Source organism: Mustela nigripes, chromosome X (assembly GCF_022355385.1).
Source record: "Mustela nigripes isolate SB6536 chromosome X, MUSNIG.SB6536, whole genome shotgun sequence".
NCBI lineage: Eukaryota > Metazoa > Chordata > Mammalia > Carnivora > Mustelidae > Mustela > Mustela nigripes.
The window spans coordinates 78,879,036-78,899,217 of NC_081575.1; the positions used below are offsets into that span (position 1 = coordinate 78,879,036).

A 20,182-nucleotide genomic window follows, 5' to 3' on the forward strand; every position below is an offset into this window, starting at 1 on the left:
AGAAGGCTCTCGCTCTCTCTCCTTTCCTCTTAAGGTCACAGATATGCCTTCTCACCTCTGCTCAGCTCTTGGCTCTCAAATCCATCCCACCTGGTAATTGCAAAAAATCTCTCTCTTCTTCTTTCCTTGCTCTGCAGTGCCAAATGCCTTTTCCTCGGGGCATGGGAAAATAGAATATTTTCTATGGGAAATATGAGAACAAACTATGGGAACACCTGACACTCATGCCCAGAGGCTGCTCTCCTCCCCAGTACCTGTGGGGGTTTGGGGGTGGGAGGCCAAGGAGTCTTACTTTTTTTTCCAGTTATTTATTTAAAGCATTAAAAAACCCCAGTACCTATAGCACATGCTAAGTGTCAGATGAGTGTTTCAGGGGAAAGCTTTCTGAAAGGACTGAGAGGTGGGTAGTTTAGGAAAGGCTTCCTGGAGGGCGTGGGACCTAGACAAATTGACAAAGCACACAAAGGCATGCCAGGCAGGGACAGAGAGCACGGCATTGTGGGTCTGGATACCTACATGTTGATCCCAGTTCTGCTATAAATTTGTAATGTGATGTTGAAAAAGGAATTTGCTTCTCTTGGGCTTTCTTTTCTCATTTGGGAATCAGGCTGGGTAGCTAAAGCTCTACAGGTCTCTGGAGCCTGAATCTTCATTCATGGCCCTGGGGGCTATGAGCCATCGAATGAGATCGTGTGTATGCATCGTGCACTAAACGTCATCAAGGGGTAAAATGACCAAATTTCACTGTTTGCCTGGGACCCAGAGGTTCCCCAGAAAGTGGAACTTGAGAGCTGAAATGATCCCGGGCAAACCGGAGTGGATGGTCACCCTAATAAGGGCCACATCCATTACTTGCTATTATAGTGATCATGATCATTATTACCACTAGAGGGCAACACTCTCTTATGCTTGGGAGAAGGTCTTACCAGACCCCCCCCCCCCCCGCCCACTCCGCCACCACCACCAAAGATGCAGAACTGCCCCCTCATTCCAGGACCAGTTAATCCTCTGGATCTTTCTCCTGTAGAGGACATCACTAAGGAACAGAGAAATCTGGATTTCAAATACCAGCAGCGTCCTTTTGGCCTTGCCAGCCCCATGTCTGGTTCTGCCTTTCGTGCCTGGTACTCAGGTGCCCAGTCTGTGCGACTGTGGCAGAACTACTGTGATTCTCCAGGTACTCACAGCTTTGGTTTGTCTAAACACAAAAGGCACTTTCTTTTCTTTCTTCCTTCCTTTCTTCTTTTAGGTAATCTACACCCAACGTGGGGCTTGAACTCATGACCCCAAGATCAAGAGTCCCATGCTCTAATGACTAACCCAGCCGGGTGCCCCCAACTGGCACTTTCTCAAGGCTATGCTGTTAGTTTCCTACTTTGATTGTCTGGCAGTGTAATTATTCTACAAGGCCAGATCCGTTGATACAAGAGCTGGCTTTCTCCCTCCTACGGAATTGATTTCTGTATTACCATATATCCCTTATCATAGTGAATTGTAGTTATGATTTATCTATCTATATACCCAATTAGGTTGTTGATTCATGCATTCAACAAACATAGATTGCTTATTGCTTGCCTACCATGTCCCAGGCTTTTTGCCAGACTCGTGGTACAGTGGGGAGCGTAACAGACGGAGTATCTGCCCTTGTAGAGCTAATAGTCTAGTGAAGGAGGCAGGAGGAAAGCAAACAAAGAACCGCACAAATCAATATGTAATTACATACTTGCTAAGCTCAAGGAAGGAGAAAGACTCACTGAGAGCGTTTATCAGAGGGATCTGCCTCATCTGGGAGTGAGAGACGGTGCCGCTGAAGAATTGACATTTGAACTGAGATCTGAAGGATGAATAGGCAGTAAGTAGGCAAAGGCAGCGAAAAGAGCTTTCTGCGCCAAAAGAACAGCAGGTGTGCAGGGCCCAAGAAGGGAAGAGCCCAGCTCCCAGGAGGAGCCGGTTGCTCCTTGAGGGCACAGCCTGCCTCTTGTTCCTCTCTTGCTATAGCTCCAGGCCTGGCACACAGATATGCCAAATCAGTGTCTGTTGAATTGAAGTGGATGAAATTTTGTCATGGAAAGTATTGTGGGCTGCGGGTGGGGGTGCCAAAAGACCCAGCTTCTACTTCCAGCTCTTCTGGGCAATTCAGTTCCATTTTCCAACTGCCTACTGGGCATTCACCATGTCCAAGGACCTGCAGCCCCATCTAGGTGGGGGACTGAAGGGTAAACAAAATTGTCTCTTCCCCTTAGTACCACATGGTCAGTGAAGGGGCTGACAGGTAGACAGGGAGGCCCCTTCCACTCTCTGGGCCTCTTTCTCTCCAGTTCTAAAGTGCGGGGTTGGGATAATAGGATCTCTAAGGCTCCTTCCAGCTCTAAAGGTCTTGATGTGCTCTTTCTTGAATAACAGCACCAGGAGCAATGGAGCTGATTTTTTCGTTTCTCCTGCCCTGTAGGAGTCAGATGGAATAAGACTGGGGAAATTGTGGCCGGGGATTCTGTTTGTGGATAATTTTTCCATGTACAAGGATCTTGGAAGCAATTAGGGTTTGCTGCTTCTGACTAGAATGTTCTAGCATTTGATGAACTTTTGTATCTTTCCTGTCTCTTTCCCCACCTGTCCCCTGCCCCAGTCTTCTTTTCTACACACAGAGCTGTGTTTTACGTCTATTAGGGCTGGAAAGGGCCTTTTAAATAATCTCATCCAACCCTTCCATCCAGTGCTTACATTCCCTATGCAATAAGCCCCTCCAAATGAGGCCATCCAGCCACTATATGAAGACATCCCATGGTAGTAAACTCACCGTCATTGCTAAGCTTTGCCTCTGAGAGGTTTCTTCCCTCTGGGAATTGGTCTTCCTGTACTTTTTATCCATTGCTTCTGATTGTGCCCTTCAGAGCTAAGCACAATAATTCCACTGCATTGCCCCTCTGACAGCCTATTGGATATTTGAAGCCAGTAATCATGTCTTCACAAGCGTGCTCTCTTCTAGGCCAAATATCATCTGTTCCTGCAAATGTTCTTCACTAGTTCAAATCCCCTTAGCATCTGTAAATATAGTTTAGTTTATGTAAGATTTATATCCCGCCTACCTTAAAGAGGATATTAGGAGGCTCATCAGTTATAACATGAAAGAAAGACAATTAGGGATAAAAATGTGGAAGAAAACAGACCAGAGACCATGTAAAGGAAGCATGAATAGATGTTGCCAGGTACCCAAAATGAACTGGATTATAATTGGACTCTGAATTTGGCTCAAAATTTTATGGCAGCTAGGACAAATTTGGAAACACATTGGGTTATGTGGTTTTATGTTCTGACAGGATCAAGCTTACAAATCCTCTTCGGAGAGAAAATTTTTCCTGAAACAAAACTCCCGACTAACCTATTAGGATTGCTTTCTGTGAGACTGTTCAAGACTGACAGGCACTTTGGATATATCTTGTCCCTTCCCCCACTAGGGGAAAGAGGACTGGAAAGATGATTAATTAATTAGCTAAATGCTGTCTCAGTTTTAAGCACTGCTATCTCTTTAGGGATCCCCACAGAGATGAGAGACTTCCTTTTCCCGTCCTTCTTGGTTCTCCTATGTTCCTCATGGATAGGCACTTCCTTAGCATTCCGCTCTTTATAGTCTGCAATCTTAAGACTCTTTGGAACACTGGACCTCAGGAAATAGCCCAAGTCAGGAACTGTACCTCAGTGATCACACAGCAAGTATGTGCAAATCATTTCTCTGGGTCCTCAGCGCCCTCATCTGAAAAGTGAGTTAATCTTTAACATCACTTCTGCTCTGACATTCTGGACCTGCAAACTCTCTGATGGAAAGAACAATGACTTTTAAAAATTTTTTGATTTTCCCATCTCATGTCTGGCAGCTAACCGGTATAAGAGAAGATCTGTTTATGGACAGAGCTGTGAGAACCCAACAGGAAAAACCAATTTGAACAGGTGCCACCTTTGCATCTGAGGAAAATATTTCCTGGCTCTCGTTATCGTGATGAGTTTTTGTTGACTGGATACTGGTAATGGTGAGATGTGGTTTTCAGGGCTCTTTCCTGCTCTGGCTCCATATTCCTTGGCAAAGCCGGCCCTAGGATAAGGAGAATTGGAGCAATCATGCCAGAGGCTGAGGCTTCTGGGAAATGACCCTGGGAGCCAGCAGGCAGGAAAAAACAAAAAGGTAGTACCACAGTTTCAGCCAAATAGCAATGAACCAAGACAAAACTCACCTTATGGTGTATAATGTTTGGTACATATGATATCCATGTGGAGCCCCCCTCGCCGCCTACCATGTTACTCTCTTGCTCAAAAATGCTCCTGACTTTTCATTGCCTGTAAGAGAAAGTCCAGATGCTCCAGCTTGGCAATGGAGTCTTCTCTAAGCTAAATCAAGCCATGTCTTCCCACTACCTCCTATCCCTTACAACACACACACACACACACACACACACACACACACACACCTGCTCACACACTTATATCTTGTGCTCTCTTCAACCAAACTGTGTGTGGCTCCTCAAACACACAGTTTTACTGACCGTTCCTTTCCTCCCACCACACGTGGCTCCATGCAACAGGTATTTTTCTCAGCTCTTCCACTTCCACCTGTTAAAATCTTTTTTAAAAAAATATTTTATTTATTTATTTGACAGAGAGAGATCACAAGTAGACAGAGAGGCAGGCAGAAAGAGAGAGAGGGAAGCAGTCTCCCTGCCGAGCAGAGAACCTGATGTGGGACTCGATCCCAGGACCCTGAGATCATGACCCAAGCTGAAGGCAGCAGCCTAACCCACTGAGCCACCCAGGCGCCCCCCACCTGTTAAAATCTTAAGCTCAGCTCAAATACCTTCACAGCCATAAAGACATCCCAGCACCCCAGTCCTGCTGCGCCTCTGCTCTGGTCCTTTACACCTTGTGTTGTTAGTCCTGTCTGTGACTTATGGTTGGAGCTCTCTGACTAGACCGGCAGCTCCCTGAGGGCACAGGCTATGTCTGATTCACCCAGGGCTCTCTATCATCCTTCCTTGTTTGGTCTTTCTCCAGAGCACCAGTGTTAGTCTCCTAGGGCTGCTATAACAAAGTACCCCAAACTGGGTTACCTCAAACAATGAAAATTTATTTATTCTCTCAGGGCTCTGGGGGCTGGAAGTCTGAAATCAAGGTGGTGGTGGGGCCATGCTTCTCTCTGAAGTCTCTAGGGAAGAATCTTTCCTTGTCTCTTCCTACCTTCTGGTGGTTACTGACAATGCTTAGCATTCCTTGGCTTGTAGATTGCAATCTCTGCCTCTGTCTTCACATGTCATTCCTCTTTGTGCGTGCACACGTGTGTGCATGTTGTGTGTGTGTGTGTGTGTGTGTGTGTGTGTGTCTATGTCCAAGTTTCTCTCTTCTTATAAGGACACCAGTCATTGGATTAGGACCCACACTAATGGAGTATGGCCTCACCTTAACTTGATGACATCTAGTATACCATCCAACATGCTCTGTATTTTCTATTTGTTTATTGTCTCTCTGTTCTACTAGAACATTAGCTTCATGAGGTTAGAGATTGTGGTCTAGTTTGTTCATTATTCTATCCTCAGCGTCTAGAACAGTGTTTGACACATAGTAGAGACTCAACAAGTATTTTGTGAATGAATCTCCCTACCCATTCACCCCATGACCCACAGGGAATCTGAATGAAAGAAGCAAGGATAAGGATGAGAATGCAGGTATTGCCTAGAACATAATACTCTGTAAGTGTTCACTGGATGAATAGAAGTGTGCAATGGATGTGTTAACTTAACACAAAGATGGTGCATCTTTTTTGTATAAAATACTGAGAAAAGATATGAAGAAGCGAGAAGGAAAACTCTGAGCATCCTGGCTATGCCTCCTTGTGACCCTGGGCAAGTCATTCAACCTCTGGGTTTCACTCTCCTTGTACCTGTAACATGGGGGTAATAACACTACCTACCTCATAGGATTGTCATAAGGATTAAGTGATGTAATGTAAAATGCTTAGCACAGTCCCTGGCACATGGTAAGCTCTGTAGAAGTGTTAGTTATTACTACTGTAATTGCTGTTATGTGCTACACTCTGTGCAAGGTATTTGGTTTTTTCTTAAAATAGCCTTATCAAAATAAAATTTACATATCATAAAATTCTCCCTTTAAAAATGTACAGTTCAGTGGTTTTTAATTAACAGAGTTGTGCAACCATCACCACAATTGAATTTTATTTTTTTATTTATGGTATTTTTAGAGAGGGAGAGAGAAAGAGGGAGGGACAGAGGGAAACGGATAGAGAGAGTCTTAAAACAAACTACACACCCAAGGAGGAGCCCACCTCGGATCTCCATCTCACAACCCTGAGAACACAAACTGAATTCAAGAGTCGGGGGCTTACCCGAGGGAGCCACCCAGGAGTCCCACCAATCTAATTTTAGAACATTCATTCTCTCTCAAAAAACCTCATACCTGTTAGTAGTCACTCTGCTTTCCCCAACACATGCCCCAGCTCCTGGCAAGCACCAGTCTGCTTTTTGTCTCTATGAATTTGCCTATTCTGGAATTTTATATAAGTGAAATCACGATATGTGGCCCTTTTTTCTTCTTAATAGAGAGAGAGAACGAGAGAGTGAGTGCATGCCGGGAGCAAGAGGCAGAAAAAGAGGGAGAGTGAGAAACTTAAGCAGGCTCCATACCCAGCATGAAGTTCAAGAGGGGGCTGCATCTCAGGACCCTGAGATCATGACCTGAGCCAAAATAAAAAGTGAGCTGCTAAAGCAACTAAGCCGCCCAGGCATCCCACAATATGTGGCCTGTCGTGTCTCATTTAGCATAACGTAACATAATGTTTTTAAGGTTTATCCATGTTTTAGCATGGATCAATACTTCAGTCCTTTTTATGGCTGAAAAGTACTCCATTGTGTGGATATGGCACATTTTGTTTGCCCATTCATCGACAGATGAACATTTGATTGTTTCTGCTTTTTGGTTTTTGCAAATAATGCTGCTATGAACATTCATGTACACGTTTCTTGGTGGACATATGTTTTCATTTCTCTTGGCTATGTACCTAGGAGTGGAATTCCCGGGTCATATGGTAACTCTATGGTTAACATTCTGAACAAATTTCAAACGGCTCTCCCAAGTGACCACACCATTTTGCATCCCAAAGGACCACCCAACGGTTGTTCCTACCCATTCAGTGGCCGAAGCAGTGGGAGTTGCAGACCAGTCTTCTGTAGTGGGCTGAGCGCTCCAGTCTTCAGCAGGGAACTTCTAGGAAAGGCACCAAAGGCACATACACACCTTCAGACCAGTTTAGGACCTTGGGTTGAGTAACAGTAAACTCAGGAACTGGAGCAGTACATTCACCTTGAAATTCCTCCTTGGGCACAGCCTTTTCAGCAGTAGCCTGCTCTTCCTCTTCAATCTCTTCAGGATCTCTGTAGAAGTAGAGATCAGGCATGACCTCCCATGGGTGCTCATGGGAAACGTTGCCATGCATGCACAGAAAGAACTTCCTGGTCCAGACCCACTGAGGGTTCTGCCTTGTTGTTGCATGGAATGGCAATGCCCACATGGCACAGAGGAGTGTCTATGTAATACAGAGCATTGGTAGGCAGATTAACATAAGACACTTAGGTGGCAGGCTGGTGATCAGCCTGGGGACCAGACATCACCAGAAGTCATGGCTCCAGGGAGGCTGTCTGGAGCTGGCTAGTGAAGTTTCGGGGAGTGACGTGGCCAGCGGTAGGACTGGATCCAGGAACAACAGCAAACTTGAACACAGCTCACTGGCCACTATTACTGGAGTATATGACACTGGCAGCAACCAAGTTTTCAATGGTAACAATGGTACAAGCCACCAGCAGAAGCTTCTCCCAGGTTTTCTTCAGATTTAAGCTGTATATGCCTTCATTTTTCTCTTTAGAGATGTACAGTTCCACTTGGAAGTCAAGCTTGGTGCCACTTAAGAGGGTTCTTGTTGCAAAGATTTTAAGGACAGCCGCCTCCTTCATGTGGAGGACACTAAAGGCTCTGGAAATTGTGAAAGTTATGACAGGAACTCAGAACAACACCATATGGGTAGCACAGAAATCTCATTGTGTGTGTGTGCGTGTGTGTCTCATTGTGGTTTTTGATCTGCATTTATCTGGTGGCTAATGATGGTGAGTCTTTTCATGAGCTTATTGGCCCTTTGTATCTTCCTCAGAGCGATATCTCTTCAAATTCTTTGCTCATTCAAAAACATTGGGTTGTCTTCTTGTTGTTGGGCTCTAAGAGTTCTTTGTGTATTCTGAATACAAAACACTTATCAGATATACCATCGGCAAATATTTTCTCCTATTCTGTGGATTGTGCTTTCTGTGCCAAATGTTTTTATCTGCTTTTTTCTAAGACCACTCCTACCAGACAGGTGTTATTGATTGGGGAAATGGAAGTTCAGAGAGAAGATAGAATTTAAATCCATTTTTGTCTCACTATAAAATGGATGCTTTCTCCTCTACCCCAACCTGCTCACAAGGATGAATGAAGACATGTTTCTGGCTTTAAGGAGCTCGACTTGGCAGAGGACATAAAATAAGAACACAAACGAATACATTTTAAAGCAGAGATCCACTTGTCCCATAGTACCACAAGAGAAGTGTAAAGAAGTGAAATGGGAGGTTGAGAGGAGAGAGAAAGCGAGCACTTCTGGCCAGGGAAATTAAGGTTGGCTTCAATAAGGTGACATTTAAGTCTTGAAGGATGGGTCCCACTGGATGAAGACAATGGACACAATGGAGAGCATTTCCAGAGGAGGGCAGAAAGTGAGAGCTGGAGGAATGAATGGAGCTTTGATCCTTAGCTGCGATGGGGAGTCCCAAAACTTGTTGGGATGGGATTCTGGGACCTCCTTGGTTGGAGGACCCAGGGACTGGGTAACTTTCCTAATCCTGGGGTTGAGGGGGTGGGGGATCTGGATGTTGCACTGGATGGAGAGTTTAGGAACTGGCTGCAGTGGGGGGTGGATGGCTGTGATGACTGTGGGGAAAGGGAGGTGATGTTCTGGGGGCTGCCTGGGAAGTGGGAGCTGTGGCCTTCCTGGGCTGGAGGGACACGGGGCTGGCTGAGATGGAAGAATGGTCCAGGGACTGGCTAGGGTAGTCCCGGGATGTGGGCGGGAGGGAGGTCGCCTGAGATAGGACGTCCCGGGGTTGGATGGGATGTGGAATCGGACACTTGGGATTGGCAGGCCCGGGAATGCGGAGTCCTCGGGAGGCCCGGATCCGGAGGCTGCCTGCAATGGGGGTTCCAGGGATGTCTTAGATGAGGATCTTGGGCTGAGAGGACCCCAGGGACATTGGAACGGACCGAGATGGAGGGCTGCGTTGGGCTGCATTGGGTGAAGCCCCTGGGAGCGGTGGCACAGAGAGATTCCCCGCAGCCTATGTTGCGGCCCGCGCGAGTGTCTCAGGGCGGGTCTGCCTTCGGGCTCGGGTGGCGGCGGCAGGTGGGGCGCGCGGGGGCGGGCCGGGCGCGGGGGGGGGGGGGGGGGGCGGGGGGCGGGCCGGCGGCCGGGGCGGTCCCGCGCGGCCGCGCTGCGCAGTGACTCCGCAGCGGGCGGAGCGCCGTGGGCCGCGTCCTCCTGAGCCGTGGCGGTGGCGGCGGCAGCGGTAGCCTCAGCTCCTGCTCCCGGTGCGGCCGGCTCCAGAGCTGTCTCCCGGGCCCCCCCGGGCCCCCGGGCCCTCGAGCCCGGTGCGCGCCCTCGCGTCCCGCCGGCCCCCTCCCCCGGCTGGGCCCGGGGGAGGGTGGCGCCGTGAGCGAGCGGGGACCGGGCTCTCTTGCCCCTTCCCCTGCCCCTGGGCCGCCAGAATGGAGGCGGGGTCGGGGCCCCCGGGCGGTCCGGGATCCGAGAGCCCCAACCGGGCGGTGGAGTACCTGCTGGAGCTGAACAACATCATCGAGAGCCAGCAGCAGCTGCTGGAGACCCAGCGGCGGCGCATTGAAGAGCTGGAGGGCCAGCTGGACCAGCTCACCCAGGAGAACCGCGACCTGAGGGAGGAGAGCCAGCTGCACCGCGGGGAGCTGCACCGGGACCCCCACGGCGCGCGGGATAGCCCCGGCCGCGAGAGCCAGTACCAGAACCTGCGCGAGACCCAGTTTCACCACCGAGAGCTGCGGGAGAGCCAGTTCCACCAGGCGGCTCGGGACGTGGGCTACCCGAACCGGGACGGCGCCTACCAGAACCGGGAGGCGGTGTATCGGGACAAGGAGCGGGACGCCGCCTACCCGCTTCAGGACACTACCGGCTACCCAGCCCGCGAGCGCGACGTGGCCCAGTGCCACCTGCACCACGAGAACCCAGCCCTGGGTCGCGAACGTGGCGGGCGGGAGACCGGGTCAGCTCACCCGGGCCGCGAGAAGGAAGCCGGCTATTCGGCGGCGGTGGGCGTGGGGCCCCGGCCACCGCGGGAGCGGGGCCAGATGAGCCGTGGCGCATCCAGGAGCTCCAGCCCCGGGGCCGGCGGCGGCCACAGCACCAGTACCAGCACCAGCCCGGCCACAACCCTCCAGAGAAAGTAAGGAACGTGTGTTCGTACCACCACCCACCCCTCCGTTCATCCCAGCTCTTCCCCTCTAGTTCCCTCTCCAACTTGTATGGCTGATAAAGTAAGAAGCCCGTGCCTGATTCCATGTCCTCCTCTCCCGTCCCAGCCTGTCAGGAGGAGCTGACACCCCTTCTCTAGCCACCCCAGCCTAGGTTGGCCAGATGAGTGCAGGTGTCTCTTCTTTCTCAAAACCACGAAGTGAGGGCCTACAGCAGTCATCACCCCTCCACTTCTTCACCCCCTAGCTGTACCCTTGCCAGAGGATGGCTATTTATTTATTTATTTATTTATTTTGGAGGTGCTGCTTGGGATTTTTATTATCTGATGGTGTCACCTCAGAGCCCCAAGGGAAAGAAAGCCCCCCCCCCCCCCCGCCCAACCAACCTTTGGGTTTCCTCTGCAGGTGCTGAGTGCAGGCCTGATCTTGTCTCTGATGGTCTCAGACCCATCTTTTCCCAGATAGGCAGGTGGGGACTGGAATGGCTGCTGGAGGCTGAGACGCCCCTCTGAGGGGAACTGCAGCACATTCTGGCCAGGGGAGCAAAGATGGGAGAGCAAAGATGGAGGCCAGGCCCTTGGCTAGTTCCTCAAAGACCACCCCTCTCCACCCTGGAGAAAAACACCACCCAATGAAAGAGCTACCAGGAAGGGAAGTCTACAGATCTTCCCTCTTGTTGGATCAGTGCCAGTTTCTCTTCTGGGGCCTGTATCAGCCTATTCGGGACATGTTGGCAGTGTCTCTTGGGTTGGTGGGACATAGGCTGGGTCCACTTCTTCCTTGCAGACAGTACCATGAACTGGTCGAGATAAATGTCAGGCTAAGAGAGTCAAGGGCATGTAGGCTCACAGGGCTTCCCTGAAGGCTCCCTGCTTTCCCTTCTGCTGTATTGGAAAGAACACTGAACCGGGAGTTAGGAGACCTGGGTCCCCCTTCCAGCTGTGCTGCAGATTGGCTTCGTGACCTTGACTGAATCCCTTCCTCTCTCGGGCCTTCAGTCCCCCCCCCCCCAATATCTTGTCTGCCTCGAATGCTCTTTAAGGTCCCCCAGCTTAGATTTGATGGTTCTGTGACTAATACAGCCACACTACAGAGCAAGTCTGAAGTCCTCTAGCGAATGGACAGCCTTCCCCCTCCTCTCACTGCTCAGCTGGTCCTACCATGTGCCACAACCAGTGGAGTGTCTCTTGGAGGCTGGGCTGGGGGTGGGGAAGCCTTCTGCCTCAGGAAATCTGCCGGGAGACAGCTCTCTGCAACTCCCCCGTGGTGAGGCAGCAGGCTGGGGTGCTGGGTTGAGATGGCTGGGCCCCAGGAGCAGCAGCTGCAGCTCGAGGGCTCAGCTGGGCTCTGCTGCAGTGCACCCTCAGCTGAGTTTTGGTGTGCACTGCCCCAGAGTAGTCCGGGGACGAGGGAGATGGGTTCTCCTGTCCAGGCATGACTACTGGGAGCCCATTCCCCGTAGACTGACTGCTTGTGTGGGTCCCACGCTGGAGGAAGGAAGGGGTCAGACCCACTGAACGAGGCTGTTTCAGGAGAGGCCCCTGGTGGGAGTAGGAGCAAGAGACTGGATGGACATGGTGGTCCTTGAGCCTGGCTGTGGAATAATTTTCCAGAGTGGTCAGACCTGTGATAGTCTCATTATGTGTGGCTCAAGGGAGCAGAACCAGGAGCAGGCGGAAATTAGGGGATAATTTAGGGAGAACTTTCCAGCCTGGCTGGATGGTGATGCAGTGGACTGACTCAAGAGATGGTTGGGGGGCGGCGCTGGACATGTCCAGTAGAGGCCCAGTGGGTGTCGGGAAGAGCTAGAGAAAGCACCATTCCTGAATGAGGTATAGAGCCCAGTGAAGTGACCTGGGTCTTCCCCAGTTCCAGGATTTCATTACCCTCAGATTCTCCATCCTGCAGCCATGGATCTGAATCTCTTGGCTGGCTGGAAGCCCATTTGCTCTTGAGCTCTGTGCTTCTGCCATCCGCACAGGCCTGCCTCTCGGTCTGTCCCTCTTTTGTAAACCCTCCAGGCTGTTTGTTGGATTTCTTTTCTTCAACTAGATTAATAGGAGGGTTTAGATAGTACTTTAAATTTCTCCTAACCATATATTAAATATTTGCACATCCACCTTGGCCTCTTTGGAGCCTCACAACAGGCCCTGTGCAGTGATCAGTAGCAACTCCATCTTAGAGATGGGGAAACCGAGGCTCCAAGATGAAAGGGTTTTGCTCAAGGTTATGCTGCTGGTCCTAACAGAGCTGGGACTCGAACCCAAGTCCACCTGCTCCAAGGCCTGTCATTTTTCCACCAGAGCTTGGCGATCCACAGGAGTCTGTTGGCTTTGGGACCTGGCCAGTTCACAAGCTAGGAGAGGCCAGGAGAGCCTTAGATATCTAGAGGATTTGAGCTGGAGGAGCTGACACTGGGATGAGTGGGGGAGCCAACGAGGGAGGGAAGAGGGTCCTGTGTCTCCCTCCTTTCCTCTCTCCCTCGCAGCCAGGCATCAGGAAGGGGCCTGTTGCTGCAGTAGCCATTGCTGCCACCACTGCTGCCAAGGAGACTCCCCTGCCGGGCCGTTCTGGGTTTGTAAGGAGTGGGTGAGAAGGCTGCCTCGGAAAGCCAGGGCAGGCAGGGTGGGAGTTTTTGCAGCAGAGGCTGCCGCACTGGGGGAGGATAGGTAAAGCGGGTACAGGCTATAGGCGTTTCTGGTCCCCAGGCTCCCTCTGGCGGAGAGAGAGAGGAGAGAGGCCAGCTGCCGCTAGCTGAGGGCCCCGTGTGCCTGGAGACTTAATTCAGTCCTCCCCGCGATCCTGTGCGTCTGTCACCACAATGCACATTTTATAGCTGAAGAAACAGGGGGCTCAGAGGAGTGAAGCGACCCGCCCGAGGTCACACTACCCCGAAGACAGACTTTTGGTCCTGGGAACTTTAGCTCTGCTGCAGCTGCAAGTGGCTGTCTTGTCCACCCCCACCCATGTCCTACTCCACTCCCACCCCCCCCCCCCCCGCTCTCCTCCCCAGAGTCCCACATCCTCCTGCACTGTCTCTTCTGGACAGGTTCCCGGATGCCAGTCTGCCTTCTGCTGTGCTCTGGGTGTGGCCTTTTTAGTGCAGCATAGAGTGAGAGGAGGCTCAACCTCCTTCCGGCCACTGGTCTTCTGGATGTGAGGGCTTTGCTTGGTTGTTTGCTTCTTTGTTTGTTAGTCACTGCTGGGCTCCATCAGCATTCAGGTCTTTTATCCTTGGCATGGCCGCCCCTCTCCAGATGATCAGAGAAGAGCTCTGCGTTCCTGGTTGATCTTGGCCTGGCCCCCCTTGCAGTTCTGGCGCCTGGAATGATTTACGGGTGTGCTGGGGGGCACTGCTGAGACACTCCACACTGAAGAGAGCTGTATTTCCCACGCTTTGTGCATGGGGCCCAGCTCTGGCTCCGCTGTAGGAGGTGGTGGGCTGAAGCTGGTTGGGTGGTAACTCTCCATCCTCTGCCCAACCCCCTCCAGGCATACCTCCTCCCCCGCCCACCCACCCTGCAAGCTAGCTCACACTGGGGGACAGCAACCAGAGGGCCCGGCCTGGTGTTCCTGACAGCCAGGACAATGCATGGTCTACTGCGTGGCTGCTGGGCTGTGTCAGTGTGCTCCCTGCAGGGGCCGAGGGCACTGGGGGGAAGTGGGGGTGATGAGAGTGAGCCCAGGGAGGGGGCCCCGGGGAAGTGTGTCTCCTCTGGGGTCTTGGTTGCTTTTCCCGGGGGTGGGGGGGCTCTCCTTCTTCCCAGGAGGGTAAGCCATTTATTTTCCCCCCACTGTGTTGGGAGCATTATACTTGTGTGGGAGGAAATGATAATGTTGAGTTGAATGAGAATTAGAGGAGTCTTGCTTCTCCGTCTAGATCTGGGGCAAGAATGGGGTTGTTGTCATCTACAAACATTTCTTGGCTGCGTGCACAGATCAGCAGGGGCCCCCAGGCTGAGCAAACACCGTGCTCTCAGCACTTATAGAGCCCCTTCCTACTGGCCTGAGACACAGCCCATGGCAGCGACAGTGCTCAGCACAAAACAAGCAGCAAGGGTGGTGGGGGTGTGCAGGATCTGGGAGGAAGGAAGGATCAGGGCAGGGCAGGCCTCTGGCTGAGTACCTGGCTGGAGGGCTTTGAAGGGAGTAGGTGTCTCCTGGTGTCAGATGGGGGCCTATGCGGGAGAAAGACTGGACTCAGGCTTGCCCTCTGCTACTGTTTGATCTCATCCCCCACCACCTCTTGCCTTGCCTACTGGGGCCTCTGAATTTGTTGAGAGCATAGTAAAGGCCTGGAGCATGGAGAGGAGGCCACACACATGCTGAGTGAGTCTCAGCCTTCTGTGTGCCAGGTGCCACCCTATGTGGCTTTATGTAAGAATAGCTAGATCTTCTTCTTCTTCCTCTTCTTCTTCTCCTTCTTGTCCTTCTTTTTACTGAATTTACTGAGTGCCAAGCACTATTTGTTCTAAGCGCTTTCCATGTATTAATTCATTCAGTTGTCACATGAATCCTTTGATGTGGATGTTGTTATTAAATCCATTTCACAGATGAGGAAAGCAAGGCCCAGAAAGTGTTGGTTAACTTGCCCAAGGTCACTCAGTGAATAAGCAGCAGGACCAAGAAGGAGCTCGAAGGAGCCCAGGTGGCAGGCTCCAGAGTCCATCTGCAGTGCTCTCACCCACCATGCAGTCTGGCCGCTTATCTCATTCGCAGAGTCCCTTGCCAGGTTAGTGAAGGGGTAGTATTATCCTCATTGTTCAGACAGGGCAACCAGGATCGGAGAGGTACAGCGACCTACCTGAGGTTACACAAGCTCATGGGGCCCAGAAGTGTCTGGCTTGAGTCTGTGAGATACCATGGCCTCCCGTAGGCAAGGTAGAAAGACTTTAAAGACACTCCAGGAACAGCTCTGGCCTCCCCTCCATCCCCCCGCAGAGCTCCGGATACCACTAGTCGAGTCAGGGTCCGGCTCCTGATTGCCGCCTAGATTTTTGCCACAGTCTCCTCTCATAGATGCCTCCCCTGCTCTTGCTCCATCAAGCCTCTGGTAACACACAGCCAGGCCGAGCTTTCTGCAGGGCTCCTCCACCTGCCACCCAGGGCCCTCTTAGGATTGGCACCCAACTCACCATTCTCCTCTCACCTCTTCTCCAGGCCCCTTCCCATACACCATGCTCCAGCCAGAAGGGCCGGCGTACCCCCTCATTAGCCAGCGCAGCCTGCTCATGGTCTCGCGGTCTTCACTCATGCTGCCTCCTTCTCCTAGGCTGCTGCTCCATCCACTTCCCAAGGCCGAGCTGCCCTGTCCCCTCTCCCATGTTGGTTTGCTGGGTTACCTCCAGCCCTTGAAACGAGCACTTTGCCCCAGTTCTTTGTTTGCATCTCGTGTCCTCCCTACTGGATGGAGAGCTCCTTCAGCTTGAGATTGAACTGACACGTATCAAGAGCATGTTGCCTGTGGCAGGTGCTCTGGGCATGAGTGAGAGAGCAAGCAGCTTGGAAACACACAGCACAGCACACAGTAGCTGCCTAGGAAACAGTGAATAGACAAATGAATGTCAGATTAAGCCTTGGCGCACTAATGGCTAGAGGTGCCTCTGTCTTTCCTCATTCCAGGGCTCTGGCGGTGTGAAATAACTCCACTTCAGAATCCTCTTGGCTCCTATGTGGCCTTGTCCTCATGCTCCCAGGAGTGGTTTGGCCTCCACTCTTTGGTGCTTTTTGCACTCACTCATTTTTACAGTTGGTAGGATGTCAGGGTAGCAGAGTCAGACAAAACTTTGGGGACGCCACGGCCAGTCCACTCATCGTTACCTCTCCCTCCCACACTGTGGCCATGTCATACCATGGTCCTGCCCTTTGGTGCAGAATCTTCTTCTCTGAAAGGAGCAAAGAGACATGCATAGGACCCATGCACAGTCTGCCCAGTCTAGTGGAAAGTTACTTATTTTTCATCAAATCTTTATTGGGTTCAGACCCTGGGCCAGGCATGGGGTCTTAGAGTCAAATAAGACTCAGCCCCTTTGACTCTTTCCCTACTGTGTTCCCTGGCAGAAGGATAAACCCTGGTCTTGGGGAAGGATGATGAGTAAATGACTGGTTTCCACTTTTGATGTAACTCACGTAGGGCCAGGTAGTTTGCTAGTTACTCCGACTTTCTCCTGGAAGTTATTTGGTCTCTCTCCAAGCATCCACATTGAAAGTATTTATGTGGGGAAGCCTGTTCTCAAACACTTAAGAGCCAAATCTCTCTAGGGGCCTTAGCAGTCAGGGAAAATGCAGCACTGTGGAAGGAGGACTTTTCTCCAATTCTGGGCAAGTCACTTAACTCTGAGAACCTCGGTTTTCTCAAGTAGGAAATGAGAAAACTGTTTTCTGATAGAAAATATTCATGTTGAACCTCTCCCCACCCCCACCCCGCCGCCAAATATATCAGAAAATTGCCTCTCTGCCTAATATACCCATCAAGGCTCTCTGATCCGGATGGAAAGCTGAGAGCTAAGGATGGCAAATAATCTGTGGGGCTACCCTGCCCCCTAGAGGTGTAATGTAGCAAACAAAACAACTCAGCCAAGAACCTCACCGCACATCTTCAAAACAAAGGTAACAAGGCAGAGCCCCGTGGGCTCATCAGGATCAGTCCTCTAATATTTTGGAAGGAAATTTATCCCAAGTAGCACCTGATATGTACTGTTTCCCTAATATCGATCCATTTCTTTGTAGCTATGTGATTTTTATACCCTTTTAAAGGGATAATATGACCGCAGATCTGGGCCTTGTGATTTCCTGCTGGATTCTAGGATGCTGCCCTCACCTGAACAAAGCCAGTATTTTTCTCGCTATAGCCACGTTAGAATCACTGTCATCATATCTGTGATGAAAAGTACCTAAATCGTTTTCCCTCCCCAAATTTCCCTTAGAACAGTGGGAGGGAGGCAGTTGTCCATCTGATGGGCTGGCCAGTTCCTAAATGGTTATGAATCTTCTCGGGATTATTGTGCAAATTAAATAAGATGACATAGGTGAAGCGTTCAGCACACAGTGTCTGCTTCCTTAGCAAGAAGCATTATTATTATTAATAACTTGGCCAAACTCTGCTGCAGAGGAGCTGGAGGGAGAGGCCATATGGGAGCTCACTGCATTTCTGAAAGAGAGGTCAGTCCAGTGAATGTTACGAGCCTAGTACGTGCCATGTCTTGTACTACTGCCGGCAGGAAGTTCTGTGGTTAATATTACTCAGTTCCCGGATTCCCGGCATTCACAGTTGGGTAGGGGAGATGAATATACTGAGGTTTCCTGTGGGCTAGAGGGGAACACAGGGGGGCTGTGGGTGCCCAAAAGAGGGACATCTACCTAGACCATCAGGGAGAGCTTCCTGGAAGAGGTGATGCCTGAGCTGAGACTTGGAGGATGAGTAGGAGTGAGTTAGATGAAGAAGGACAGTATGGCGGAAATGGAGAGCAAAAGGGAGGCTAAGGCAGAGGGGGACCACATCAGTGAATGTGCGGAGACATGGAACCAGCTGGGTGTGTAGGGGAGGGGAGCACTTACTTTTATGAGGTCAGTACAAACTGAAGCACAAACAGCGAGACAGGAAGGGTTTCTGGAGGAGGGTCTGCAGGGTCAGCCAGCCCAGATCAGGAGGACACTTGAATAGCAGGATGAGGAGCTTTATTCTATTGGGAATTGGGAGCCAGGAGAGGGTTTTAGATTGAGGAAAGAGATGCTCATTTTAGACTGTGGGGTGATGTGTTGAGAGCTAGGTTCTGGAGAGATCCCATGAGTGGACAGTGTGGAACACAGATTGGAGGGCATCCAGTGAGGTGGCTAGTGGGACAATCTGCATGAGAGATGATAAGGCCTGATCTCAGTCAGTGGGGAGTAGAGATAATCTACTGGAGGAGAAAGACAGTGACAACATGGGGGCAAGAGCCGTGACAGGGGTGTGTAGATAGCTGCTGGGCCTTGTTCATGACCAGCACAATTTCAGTGATTCCAGCATAAAAGCCAAGAAACTTGAGCCAGAGGGACCCTTAAAAAGCATCCAGCTCAAGCTCTTCATTTCACAGATGAGAAGGGTGAGGCCCAGAGAGAAAGGGCTCGTCTGAGGCCAATGTGTGAGTAGAAGAGCTCTGACCAGAAGAGTGACGCTAATGTTAGTGCCCATGTTCAAAGGATCATCCCTCAAAAGTGCAGTTTTATGCCTTGAAATCCTGGGAAGGTTGCAGGGCCCATTCTCTCTGTGTCCTACAGATGAGAAAACCTGGGCTTGAGGAGGCTTGATGACTTGCTGGGGAGGAAGCCATGAAGAGGAGGCATCCCTTAGAGAAAGGGTCTCTTGCTTTGATGGCAGACAGACCCTCCACCCTGTCTGGCTCAGCCCCTCAGAAATCAGATCTCCTAGATTCACAGTGAGGGAGAACGCCCAGATTTCCCTTTCTCCACCCAGGCCCACCTTTCTCCCTGCTGCTCTTTGCCTTTGAGGTCCTCATTTAATGTAATTGAGACAGCTCAGAGGCAACTTTCGGCTTGAGAGCTAGGCCAGTCACCCGCCTTTTTTCTGTTTTCATGGGAGAGGGCAGGCTTGTGTCTGTCATCACTTGGGTGCCTATTGCCTTGGGCAGAGCATCTCCAGCCCGGATGCCTTGGTTTTGAGGCCCCACTGTATGATACACAAAGAATGAGCTTTCGAAATGGAGAGATCTAAGTTTGTCTCTGTTTTTTTGTTTGTTTGTTTTGAGTGTAGTGGACACACAATATCACACTTGTTTTCAGGTGTAGGACACAGACTCCACAAGTTTACACGTTGTGCTGTGCTCCCCACAAGGGTGGCTACCAGCACACAGACCCAAGTTTGAATCTCGGCTGTGCCCCCACTGGAGGACCTCAGCTATGTCATCTTGCCTTCTCTGAGGTTTAGTTTTCTTGTCTGGAAAATGGCATGATAATGGCCATCTCTCAGGATTAACCGAGATCATTTCAATGGCATTCCCTGATACCCCTAGGTGCTTAATAGTCATTTTCAGGGGAAGAAAACATATGGAATCATTCAAGATTGTGCCAAAGTACATGCTCTTATACATTATGTCTCTCTCTCTTTTTTTGTATTTTTGAAAATATTTAATCATTTGAGAGAGAGAGAAAGAACAAGTGGGGTGGGGTAGGCAGAGGGAGAGGGAGAAGCAGACTGCCCGTTGAGCAGGAAGCTCAGTGGGCTCAATCCAGGACCCCGGGATCATGACTCGAGCTGAAGGCAGATGCTTAAATGACTGAGCCACTCAGGTACACCTCTTATACCTCATTTCTATAATCATGATATTACCTGAGATTCTTTAGTTTTTATAGGCCTTAACTCATCCAAATATCTGGATAGCACATCATTAAAGTAGGACAACTTTAAGTTTAAAAAACAAACCAAACCAGTCCTTTCCTTCTCCTTCATGAAATCTCCCACAGACAGTGATTTGCAAAATTTCTTGCCCGGCAAAGATTTATGTCCCTGGAGAACGGCTGTATTTCCTCCTTCCTAACATGAGGCTATCATGGCTCATTGTATCTCGCTCTAGTTCCCCAGCTACCGGCCAATTTGAAATACAGT

The 20,182-nt window shown here is 50.5% G+C and overlaps 1 protein-coding gene and 1 pseudogene across 3 annotated transcripts in view; one reads left to right on the plus strand and one right to left on the minus strand.

Annotated features, from left to right (window-relative positions):
- Positions 1-7,077: 7,077 nt before the first annotated feature.
- Positions 7,078-8,779, minus strand: LOC132007130 (small ribosomal subunit protein uS2-like; annotated as a pseudogene).
- An 876-nt stretch (positions 8,780-9,655) lies between these two features.
- Positions 9,656-20,182, plus strand: part of IQSEC2 (IQ motif and Sec7 domain ArfGEF 2) — an 83,656-nt gene continuing 73,129 nt past the window's right edge. For 2 of the 3 annotated variants that reach the window (XM_059385786.1, XM_059385791.1), the window contains exon 1: positions 9,755-10,550. In XM_059385786.1, the coding sequence (XP_059241769.1) occupies positions 9,844-10,550 (707 nt within the window). In that variant the 5' untranslated portion in view covers positions 9,755-9,843. Of the gene's footprint in view, positions 10,551-20,182 lie in introns of all 3 variants that reach the window. The other variant, XM_059385787.1, reaches the window with a different exon arrangement.